Below are 12,812 nucleotides of genomic sequence, written 5' to 3'. Positions count from 1 at the left end.
AAGTAGTTAAAAATATTTGCCATAGTGGTTCTTTAAGGCTGGGAGAAACCTTTTGTTTCTTATTTGCTAGTACTTTCTCTTTATACCGACACCTGTATCAGTTAACAGCATAACATGTATGAATAATAGTCTGCTGCCAGGAATCGACTTAATGTATGCAATAGTAGCAGTTACCAAAAAGTCAGCTCCCATATTAAGTTTCCAGCCGAGCAGTGAAAAAGTACCTATTTTGTTTAACCCTAAAGTATACTGTCTAAAACAATGTATGTAAACAATTACTAAAAAGAACAAATGTTAAATGTTATTTTGCCTTCTTAAAAAAGAAAGTATTTGCAATAAGAGAGCACCTGGTTACCCATGATGCACCAGTCCCAAATATACAAATCTTTATGTCCCTGGCATATCAGATATTATTGGTATATTTGGTAATGAAGCATCATAAACAACCACGGTTGCTCACTTAACTGCTTGCCGACCGCGTTACGCTGATGGGCATGGCGGCAGCCCCAGGACCGCCTAATGCCGATCGGTGTAAAGTCCTGGGGCTTCGTTTTGCAGGCGATTGCACATGCATCTCCTGCTTGGTAGGTGGAGCGGCGATCACCACTCAGACTGTTAAGACGGCGAAATTGCCGTCTAATTAGCATGTACAGGGCTGCTATCTACAGCAGCGCTGTACTGGGAAAGCACTTGTGGGCTGTGTTGTGCGGCCCTGCAGCTTAGCCTTAAAGCTGCGCCTATCTTACAAAAAATGGCCTGGTCTTTAGGGGGGGGAGGGGGGGGGGGGTGTAAAGCCTGTGCTCCTGAAGTGGTTAATGCACATACCTTCTGTTTTAAGGAGGCAAAATTACATTTAGCATAGCTTTTTGTCCTTTTTAGCCCTTTAGATTTCCCTAGTGGCTTTAGGTCACAATAGGTTTCATTCACAAAACTTCTCAAATTATTTATCACTTAAGTGATAAAAACCTTTCAGCACATTTATAAAGCAAAATAATCGCTTAAGTAAGTTGTTCCTGATTAACTTTATTTTAATATTACTTTTCTTACCTTAACTATAGTATATTTTTGGTCTTTGGAAGCTTAAAAGTTAAACAGTATAATCTCTTAGTAAACTCCAAGGGACCAGGAAAAGTGGTTTACTATATCAGAAGTTTACTATACCAGAAATTGACCTAGAAATGGCCCAGTATGCCCTGGTACATTCTCTGCTGCAAAGGACTAACTTTGTCCTTCCACTGGAGGTACAGTGCAAACACTTACACATTTGGTGGACTACAAGGTTAAGTAAACCTTAAGGCCTGTTCAGACTATCTGCGTATGAAGAATGCGTTTAAAATCAAAGAAACGCAAGTTGAAAAACGCATGCGTTTTTCTTGCGTTCTAATGCGTATTCTATTGCGTTTTGCACACACACGTGACCCAGGGGGAAAAAAAGGATTATGGGAACCGCACAGGGAAACGGACGCTAAAAACGCAATAGTACGCGTTTTTGATACGCGTCCATAGACTTTCATTGCGTCCGTTTCTATGCGTGACGCACAGAACTGCGTGCAGCAATGCGGATGAGAAACGTATGCGTCTCATACGCATACATGTGAACTAGCCCATTCAAAAGCATTAGGAGCCGTTTCTATGCGTTTTTGGTACCCAGACACGTTCCCTGAAAACGTCTAGGAACGCACATAGTCTGAACAGGCCCTTAGGCTGCATACATAGCCAGGCTGTACAAATCACTAATACAGTATTCCAGGGCTCCTTAAAAATAGCAGCCATCACTGAATAGAGGCCGCCACTCCCTTCCTGTGAATGGCTCAGTTACCTCTGCGGGCGAGACTTGCAACAAGTGTCCTGCAAAACTTTCAGCTCACACTTGAGCCAATCATGAAGCTTCTCTTCAAAATGCAGCCAGTCATAATAAGCTACTGACCTCTGCTATGCAATCCGCTAGCTGGACGTAGAACTGTACTTTCCACTCAAGTTTTGTAGCGAGTAGGCCCGCTCTGATCTGCACTACTAGTGTAAGTAGCCTGTACCACGCTCCACAGGCTACCAGAAGCATCATCACTATCAAGGGAAGAGATACCCAGGAGTGCGTACACTCCATTGGGAGAACTGTGATTATACTTTTATCAGTGACTGCAAAGTGGAAGTAGCAACACTGCATCATTTTGTTTATGTTCACATTATTCCTCATTTTCCCCAGGCTGCTTATTTGTACAGTACTGTACTATCCAAAGCTTGTGTCCTTGTCTTACAAATGTTAGACACTAACTCACTTACAACCAGCCTGAAGAGAGCAGCTTACCATGTGTTTCGCACTGACATGACGCATGCCCCATCCACTTTTTCTATATCCAAAGTCAGTGTCACGGACGATTGCGGGGACGCAGGCGCGTCCTGGAACCGCCGTGAAGAAAAGAACGATCGCACTCGATTCCTGCATCGATTGCGCTTCAAAACGGTACAATCTGGGTTGAGTGTGTAGGGACAGCTGAAGTCCTTTTCTTAGCAAAGAGAGCACCATTCCAAAGGCTGGATGGCTCTTTTGATATGCTAATGAGCCTGAGCCTAATCTGCCCCAGAGAGTCCCTGGCTTCAAGCTGTGCTGATGGCCCATCCATCAGGTATAAGGTGACAAGCACCATGGCAGGAGCAATCTAGTTGGGCTAAAAGCCAGACCCACTGGCTCATTCCCAGCAGGGGAGGCGACACCTCGCTGGCTGCTCCAAACTTCAAAGAGCCTTTGCCTGGGAATAACCTGAGTCTCATAGCAAATCCATAACTTCCCAGATCTGTCATATTTCTGGGGTTCCTGAGATGGCAGCTTCACCAAACGTGGGGGAAGTGTAGCATGAGCCCCGGTGCTGGTTCTGAGGAAGTTTCAGAACATTCTGAGGTAAGGACTGCCAGTTAGGCAGTTTGAAAAGGCCCTGATGATACCACAGGGGTCCCACCCCTCATGTCTGGTATCAGGGCGCTGGGTAAATCGAGACAGACCTGAAAATGTTAATAAATCTGCCCTGACCTGTACGGTTCTGTGAGATAGAGCCCATATATGGGTAGATATGATTTCTAGCCCCAGTACAAGGGGAGGGCTCATCTCATCTTTGAAGGGGGTGTATGGCTCCCCGCCCTCACTCCCTCCTACTGAAGCAGGGGCATAAGAATGGCTGAGGACCCAAACTCAGTGTCCTCCACACTGAACCATCTTGCACTCATCAGATGCCAGCTTGAGGATATGCTGGCATCCACCTGGTCTGAACTCTGAACTCTGGACTTTGAAACCAAGAACTTTATGATTCTTCCCACAATAAGGACATCTTTCCAGGAACTAAGTATTTTTCTCCCTTCTTTTATTTTTCATACTGGCTATTACTGTTTTAATAATTGTTGATTTTCATAATTGTCTGTATATATTAATTATTTATATTGCGTGAATAAACGACTTTCCCCAAGTCATTCACTGTTTCGCTACCCTGCTTATCAGCACACACAGAAATGATCCCGGGTCTCTGAAGATACGCTACTGTTTGTTTGTTGTTGGCTAGACAGAATATCGTGTGTTTAACCGTTTTATTCGCAGGATTAGTCAGTCAGTTAGTGGGCCCCACGGTCCCATAGTAACCGCGGTGGTGGCAGTTTACTCTGAACCAGTAGGTGACGTTGTAATTACCCGTGTCTCACAGGCTCCCTTCTGAGTTGTCTGCGGCTAATTAACGGTTCCTGCGCATTGACTGCGACCAGAATTCGCACGATCTGTGCGCTGGCACCGTTTAGAAGGCTAAGTGCGGTCAGCCACAAGGGCTCCTGTGACAGTCAGCATCACGTAGAGGCCAATAAACAGGTTTACTGTAACAGAAGTTTTAATCCTTCAGAATTTACTATACCAGTAGTCATTGTTCCCATAGACTTAAAATGGAGATTGACCTGGAGAGGTACTTTACTATATCCATAGTTTACTATACCAAGATTATGCTGCAATGTGATAACAGGTGAAAAGCTTTGTGAATCATGCCCATTGAGCTGTTGGAGTATTCCATACAGAGCTTCAGAATACCCAAACTTGATCTGACTACTTGCACATCTGACCAAAATTGGCTCAGAGGCCTTTGATTAACCACAAATCAAAGTTAATTTTAAAACTTAAAGGGACACTTAAGTCAAACAAAAAAAAATTAGTTTTACTCACCTGGGGCTTCTAATAGCCCGCTGCAGCTGTCCGGTGCCCTCGCTATCTCCCTCCGATCCTCCTGGCCCCGCCGGCAGCCACTTCCTGTTTCGGTGACAGGAGCTGACAGGCTGGGGACGCGAGTGATTCTTCGCGTTCCTGGCCACAATAGCGCCATCTATGCTACTATAGCATATATCATATACCATATAGTAGCATAGAGGGTGCTAATGTGTCTGGGAACGCGAAGAATCACTCGCATCCCCAGCCTGTCAGCTCCTGTCACCGAAACAGGAAGTAGCTGCCGGCGGGGCCAGGAGGATCAGAGGGAGACGGCGAGGGCACCGGACAGCTGCAGGGGGCTATTGGAAGCCCTAGGTGAGTAAAACTCATTTTTTTTGTTTGACTTAAGTGTCCCTTTAAGACATGGTTATAATTTAAAGAGGAACTCCAGTGAAAATATGTAAATGAAAATATATACATAGGAAAATGTAATAAAAAAAATTGCTTGATTTTTACAATAATTATGTATGAATGATTTAGTCAGTGTTTGCCTGTTGTAAAATCTTTCCTCTCCCCAATTTACAGTCTGACATTTATCACATGGTGACATGTTTACTGCTGGCAGATGAGGTGATGTCACTGGAAGGAATTGCTGCTTGCTTTTTTGATAGTTGGACCCACAATGCAACAAGGCTCCCACATTGAGATGTCAGAACCCTAGTCCTTACATAACACTGTGGGAGGGTTTCACTACAATATCAGCCATACAGAGCCCCCTGATGATCCGTTTGTGAAAAGGAAAAGATTTCTCATGGGAAAGGGGGTATCAGTTACTGATTGGAATGAAGTTCAATTCTTGGCCACAGTTTCTCTTTAACAAATGGGACAAATATGGAACATGTAATGCAAAACTGGTTAAAAAAAATTACTAACATAGTAACAGTTATTTGTGTTCAAAAAAGACATACGTCCAAGTTCAACCAGAAAATAAATTACAACACCAGCCTGCACCCTCACATATCCCTGTTGATCCAGAGGAAGGCGAACAAAAAAATCCCTTACAAGGCATGATCCAATTACCCCAAAAGAGAAAAAGATTCCTTCCCGACTCCAGTTGGCAGCGAGATAAAATCCCTGGATCAATTTCACTGGGAATTACCTAGTAATTATAGCCATGAAAGTCTTTCAATGCAAGAAAAGGCATCTAATTCTCCCCCCCCCCCCCCCCCCCCTTAAACACAGATATGGAATTTGCCATAACTACTTCCTGTGGCAATACTTTCCTGTATTACATAACTGGTAAAAGCATAGTATGCCCACACAAAGACCACGTCTCAAAGGTTGGGCTGAATATCATTACTGGGAAAATTTAGGATTAAGTGTTAACACTCCTGGCGATTTAGCCATGAATGCAGCCAACCTCAGAGCAAAATAAACCTATGTAAATACACAGGATAAAATATCTGCAATAATTGCTTTGGGCGACAGTTTAAGTATATAGTACAGTATATAGCTGAGGGAGCACCCTACTCTGTTCTATGGAGAGGTTACAACACAAGCAAGGGGTGTCTGACTGCAACCTGTAGCAGCAAATAAAACAGCAATAACCAAGGGATTAAGGATACTTGTGCTCACACTAGAATTTCACCAACAAAATATCACCTCAAAAATCTACTACGTAGCCTAAGTAGTTCTTTGCAGGCAATATCCTGTGACACACCAAACAAGCTTATTTGGACCTGTAAATACTGGTTGTCATAAGGGCTGTGGAGTCAGTACAAAAATCCTCCAACTCCCATACAGTTTATGATACATTCAGCTCCTCTAATTTACATACTACAATCTTGTTAATTGAAAATACATAACATAAAATGCATTGAATCACTGCCAAAGCTTAGGAATTGTATCTTTCATATTACGAAATATGCGATTTGGGAACAAAGCTTGTGGTCAGGAAGCTGACACTTTGCGCTGTTAGACATCTCAGCCTATCATTGCCAACATGAATGCGGCATGTGTGTAGAACAAGTTTTACCGTAGCCCCATATCAGCTGGGTCCTGGCATGAAGCCCTGCCACCTTACAGAAAGAGACCTACCTTTTCTATATCTGTCATACTAACCCTTCACTTGAGTACATGCAGAGAGCGCAGACAGGAACACGTAAATCATCAGACCCTAGGCAACCTAAGGCTTGGGACCCACTAGATTGCTTATCTGAACGCTTGTGATATGAAAAAAACTCTTCCCAATGTAATGCTATGGTTTTGTTTTTAAATCACATCCCTCAAATGGGATCACGCACATAGCATTATATTAGCAAGAGATTTTCAAATCACAAGCACGTAGAAAAGCACTGCTAAAGGGGTTTCAGGCCTAACTGTGGGTACGGTTAAAGTAATTAGCAGTGGGCACATGTCTCACCTGATCCAAGGGCGCCTACAGTGATCAGCAGTTTCACTTCTCCCTTATCTTTCCATATTGCTGGCTTTTCCTGATCACGTCATTACACCTGGCTGGCACTAGGGGAAGAGTGAGGGAGAGGAGATGCCACTGATCGCTGCAGTGAGAAACGTGACAACTGCTAATTACTTTGCACAGGGGAGCAGGACAACGACACAGAGACAGTACATGGTGTCACCAACATCGCTGCGGGTCGTATCGGTGGGCGTTTGTAAGTCAGGACCCCCGTATTTGGAATATAAGACGCAGGGACTCTTTATCCCAACTTTTGGGGGAGAAAAAGTGCATATTGGCCTCAATTCACTAAGATCATGCTAGAGATAATAAGGCAAGAGAAAACTTACCTCCACACGTGAGAGAGTTATCTTACCTCTTCATTCCTTAAGTTACCTCTCCTGTAGTTAATTTACCTCCTCTGTAGTTATTTTCACATGCAGCTAATTAACAGCCTGTCTTTAACTCTGGAGTTATTTTAAGGATTCGAGAGTTAATTTAAAGACAGAAGAGTTAACTTTAGGCTTGCCTGAGGTAAAATGTTTCCTGAATACTACATGCCTTATCACCATGGTAACAACTCTAGAAGAGTTATTAAAGACAGGAGATAAGTTTAGTGAATTGAGGCCATTGTCCGAAAAATAAAGTAAAGCTCATTGTATCCCTACAACTACTACTCATCAGGCTTTAGTCTTACAGCTGAGATATATAAAATATTCCTGTATACACATTAGATATACAGTCACATATGTATATCTGGTTTTAAAAATATAACTACTTCACAGCACAAGTAGCTGTTTTTTGATTGGTTTACTATTCCATTTTTATTGACTAAGCACTGCTATTACTGTATATACAAGTTATTTATGATGATCTGAGAAATGGCACATTATATCATTTTGTATTTTATTGAGGGCTGTTTCACACCAGGACGTTGCGTTAGAGGGGAAGTTAAGGTCGCATAACGTGCCCCTAACGCAACGCATGGTGGTGCGGGAGAGGACGTTAGAGTGAGCCACGTTAGGTGTCTCTATCCGCATAAGGCAGGGGGGTCTGCAACCCGCGGCTCCGGAGCCGCATGCGGCCCTTTTTCACCTTCGCCGCGGCTCCGGTGTCGGTGGCTGCGGCGCGCGTGTGACGTGTGCTGTCGCTGGCCGGCAGCCTATCAGAGAGGCCGACGGACCAGTGCAGTGCAGGGCTTCGGGCGGCCATTTTCCCGTAGCCCTGCAGTGTAATGCAGGCAGGACGTGACGTAAGAAGAGGATCGTGGGAGTTGCGCGCCACAAGGTCGGGACAGGAGGAGATCGTGACAGGAGATCTAACTAGGTGAGTAAATGGGCTTTTCTTTTCAGATTTGCTGAAGGATTGTGCATATGGGGGTCAGATCTGCTGAAGGATTGTGCATATGGGGGTCAGATCTGCTGAAGGATTGTGCATATGGGGGTCAGATCTGCTGAAGGATTGTGCATATGGGGGTCAGATCTGCTGAAGGATTGTGCATATGGGGGTCAGATCTGCTAATGATTTGTGCATATAGGGGTCATATCTGCTAATGATTTGTGCATATAGGGGTCATATCTGCTAACGATTTGTGCATATAGGGGTCATATCTGCTAACGATTTGTGCATATGGGTGTCATATCTGCTAACGATTTGTGCATATGGGGGTCATATCTGCTAACGATTTGTGCATATGGGGGTCATATCTGCTAATGATTTGTGCATATGGTGGTCATATCTGCTGAAAGATTGTGCATATGGGGGTCACATCTGCTGAAAGATTGTGCATATGGGGGTCACATCTGCTAACGATTTGTGCATATGGGGGACACTCCGCATCACGTGGTCCCGCCGGCCAATCAGCAGCCGCCAGTGCAGTGCATATTAAGTAGCTATGTGCGCGGCTACTGTAACGGCATCTCCCCGCCTCCTCTCGCCCCCCACTGAGCATGTGCAAACAGTCTAACGCGGCTTAAGCCGCTCAGAACGCACAGTACGCTGCACTTTGCCCGAACGTGCAGCTTTACTGTGTAACGCAATGTGGGCATTGTGAACAGCCTCATTGACTTTGTAGTGCTGTGCGGTGGGCTGCGTTACAGGCTGCTCTAACGTGCGCCTGTAACGTCCCACTGTGAAACCAGCCTTACTGTTCAAATTTATTAGGCGTCAGTTAGTACATTTTTTACAACTCTTGACTCAAGATACCAAAAAAAAAAAAAACAACAACTCCACAGCCCTGGTTATCATATTGATAACAAGTCTGACATTTGGTGGAAAGAGGAACAGGAAGCATCCAATCATGCATTTGCTACATAATCTGAAATATAGGTGATAGGAAACATCATGGCATTCAGTCAGTTGTAATACAAGTCTAAGTCTGTTAAATCTGTAAACCGTAGTACGTGTTTCCAATGTTGGGGTTCTCACCATTTAAGATTCTTCCGCTCAGGATTGACTTGGGCCTCATTGTGGAATGCGCGAAGCTTTGCAACCAGGTCAGTGGAATCTTGAGCAGCATTCACTGCAAGGGTCTTTGGAATAACCAGAAGTGCTCTTGCAAACTCAGCAATTGCCAATTGTTCCCTGGAACCCTAAGAAGGAGGGGAAAAAAAAACAAATAAGACCTAAGGTAGCTTATGTGTCTTTAGGTAAAGGAGTAATTTTCGCATAATTGCTATTAATTGAACAAGCCAAATTTAAGATGCCACCAATAACAATGTACATACAAAAGCAGAACACTTGCCATGCTGGTAGCATAGTTCTCAAGATAAATGGAGAGCGCAGCCTCCACAGCACCTCCTCCTGGTACCACAGACTTGGATTCCAGAACTCTCTTCACTACACAGAGGGCATCATGGACAGATCGCTCCATTTCATCACACATGAAGTCATTTGCCCCACGTAGAATGAGTGAAGCACATGTTCTGGCCTTTGTGCTGCAATAAAACAAAGAAGAACCACTCTACTCAACTATAACAGTAGTTGAACTTTTACAAAAGCATATACTATCCTCAAACAAACCCATGCAGCTGCTCTATACTTCAGAATCTGTACTGGGGATACCACACTAAAGCTGGGATCGAATCTGCTGTCAAATCGTTCACGCAACACGCTAATTTTCAATCTATTTCGGCCCGAAATAGATCGGTCCCGTCGATCGCGCCGTGCGGGAAATTACCGTCGATCGCGGCGGGTAAGGAGTGCATCGCTAGCGGCGTACGACCGACACAGGTATACATTACCTGAAGCTGGCTCCCGGCATCTTCTCAGCATCACCTCCCAGCGGGCATCTTTTCCGCATCAGCTTCTGCATCCCGGCATCCAGCCTAACTTCCTGTGTCACTGCAGTGACAGCGGAAGTACAAATAGAGGGCGCTCTATTTGAACTTCCGCTGTCACTGGAGTGACAAAGTTATGCCAGATGCGGAAGCTGATGCCCGCCGGGAGCTGATGCGGAGAAGATGCCCGGGACCAGGCTTCAGGTAATGTATGCGGGGGCCCGGGGGGCAACAGCGGCAGCTCAGCAGATTGTGATCAGTTTCAGGCTGAAATAGATTTACAATCTGTTTGCAGTAAAGGCAGCCATACGATCCCTCTCTGATCAGATTCTATCAGAGAGGGATCTATCTGTTGGTCGAATCTAATGGCAAATCGACTTTAGTCAGTACAGCCATTCCCTCTGGGGCCACATTTGAATGCAAATACCAATTCATAGAGGCCTGGCCACAGGAAGGAGAGTGTGGACATATCTAAAGCCACACAAGTTTATTATGAAGGCAGTGGAAAAAGTAGTGGTTTTTACTTTTACAATAGAATCTTAGGGGGACAAGTTGCAATAGTGAAAAAGGGGGAAATACACTTTCAAGATACAGATGTTTGGCTTCATTATTTGGTTTACAATAAATCAGATTCCTCATTTACATGTTTAGTCACTGGATAACAAGTCAAACCAAATATAATAGGCTCAACCTGGTCCAGAAACTACAAGTTACTTTATCCCACGCGTATAACTGCACATAGTACAAACGACTATGGCAGCAATGAAATGGGAAGAACAAGCACAATACAGTGTCCCCACACAGATAACCAGTAAAGGAAGTCCAGTTTTAGGTCTCGTTTATCATTGTGAATTTTATTGGGAATACCAAAAAGACCAGCTAATATCCACACAACTGGATTGCTTGCTACTTACTTCTTAATCAGGATCAGTTCATCATCGCATATTCTCTCTTGTACAACCTCCTCAGCCTGTCCCAACATGGAAGCCTCAAAGCTTTCTTCACCTTCCAGGTTAGCAAGGGTTGAGCAAATGGTTCCTGTTAGAACACAAAATTATTTGTTTAATTAGACGTCAGCCCAGTGATCATGTAATTTATTTTTAAGGATTTCCTAGTTTGAAAGACACAATGAAACGTTCTACAGATGGGGAAACAGGACAGCAATAAATCCAAAAGGTTTTAATTCCTCTAAAAAACAGCACTATCCACAACTAAAACATTGTCCTGGAACTGTGCTTCAAAGTGTAACCGAGCCGAAGCTCAGATACAAAGAGATACTTTGCTAAAGAAATAGGATAGGATCCAGAGGCTTCCCTCGGCCTTCTGTGGCCCCTTTGCTGAGAGTGGCCCCCGAAAGATTGCCAACAGTTAGTCGCTAATCTTACCGGGGCCACACTCCTGGCATCAGCACAGCCATGCAGTAGCCACATGGCCATGCTCGTGTGGCCTACTGCACGGTCGCATTTGTCACAAGAGGAGCACTGTCCAGATGTGGATGGGGTCCACGGTCAGTAGTGGGAGAGCAGATAATGCAGAGGGAAACCTCAATAGGGATCCTGGAGCTTCCCTCTCTAGCTAAGCATCTATTTCTTAAGCCAAACTTTGGCTTGGGTCAATACTATCACGAAGCAAGAATGCTGGCAGAATTCTGTCTGAGTATCAGCGTGAAACAATGGTCCCAGCAGCACTGGCTGAGGTACTATAGGAGCCTGAACTACAAAGTAGGAATTTGTCAGTCACCACCTGAGTGAGTTGGAAATCCATTCATAATTTGTACAACCTTTCCTCAAGGTGAAAAAAAAAAAATCAGAAGAATTCTCCAGCAGTGAGAAACCAGAACCTTAATTCTAGTCAGCAGTCCACTCAGTCTTCAAAATGAGTGGGCTGGTGACCAGACTGAAGAGCCATCTTTAAAAAGTAGGTCTAAATACAATCCTACTGGTGTCAGTTTAGATTTCAAAAAGTGAAGAAACGCTGGATAAGGACTCCAGGACAATCATTTGTGTTATTGGCATGAAGGAACTAAGCACTCAGTTATCACTCCACAGAACAGTAATACAGTTTGCCCACTTGTTCCATTATATTTAAAAACAAACTGAATACATTGAAATACTGAATTTATAGGTACACACAATGCAATTTTCTGACAGATCTACTGTCAGATTGATCACTTTCAACATGTCTGATCCGATTTCCGATCAACTTTTTGTTCACTTCTATGAAAAATCGATTGGAAGTCAGATCGGATGTGTTGGAAATCGACCTAACAGTAAAATCTGCCAGAAGACTGCATCCTGTGTACCTAGCATAATGCTCGATAGTAATACTTTAAAAAGGATTAGCTAAGATTACAAACAAGGCTTTGTTTTGTATTTACCACCAGTAGCTTTTGCGATCCTCTTCAAATCCCTCTTCAGAACTCTTCGGACAGCCATTGCACCCACATCAACAAAATACTTTAGGCACATATCATCGATTCCACCAGTTGTAAGAATGACATTAGCCCCAGTCGCCAAGATCTTCTGGATCCTCTCCTTGGTAATGTCAGACTCTCTAATAAAAAAAAAAAAGATGAAGTATGAAACATTTTTATAAAATAATATAGCTGCTCATTTAACCAAAACTTAAAATACGAAACCATTTTCACATCATGTTGCTGAATCTGACACTGCAGAACTGGATGCGTTTCTCAATCCGGAAAAGTCTGTATTCCGTTTACTGGCCACCTTAAAGGGAATCCACGTTGAGATGGAGGCTAACTTGCTCATTTCCTCTTAAACAATGCACATTGCCTGGCTGTTATGATCTTATGATCATCCTCTGCCTTTAATACCTTAAAGGGACTCCGAGCAGCGCAGCAAACGTGATTTCGATTGCGAAAATAACAAAAATTAAAAAGGCGTAGGGC

General features: G+C 43.9%; 1 protein-coding gene across 1 annotated transcript in view; it reads right to left on the bottom strand.

The window, feature by feature from the left end:
- TCP1 (t-complex 1) overlaps positions 1–12,812 on the bottom strand; it is a 43,319-nt gene that overhangs the window by 1,550 nt on the left and 28,957 nt on the right. The window contains exons 8-11 of the mRNA XM_068232028.1: positions 12,282–12,457; positions 10,819–10,942; positions 9,370–9,562; positions 9,054–9,217 (exon numbers count right to left, since the gene is read on the bottom strand). Coding sequence (XP_068088129.1) covers positions 9,054–9,217; positions 9,370–9,562; positions 10,819–10,942; positions 12,282–12,457 — 657 coding nt within the window. The remainder of the gene's footprint in view (positions 1–9,053; positions 9,218–9,369; positions 9,563–10,818; positions 10,943–12,281; positions 12,458–12,812) is intronic.

Source organism: Hyperolius riggenbachi, chromosome 4 (assembly GCF_040937935.1).
Source record: "Hyperolius riggenbachi isolate aHypRig1 chromosome 4, aHypRig1.pri, whole genome shotgun sequence".
Taxonomy (NCBI): domain Eukaryota; kingdom Metazoa; phylum Chordata; class Amphibia; order Anura; family Hyperoliidae; genus Hyperolius; species Hyperolius riggenbachi.
Note: the sequence above shows the minus strand (reverse complement) of the source record. Positions and strands in the feature narration are given on the sequence as shown.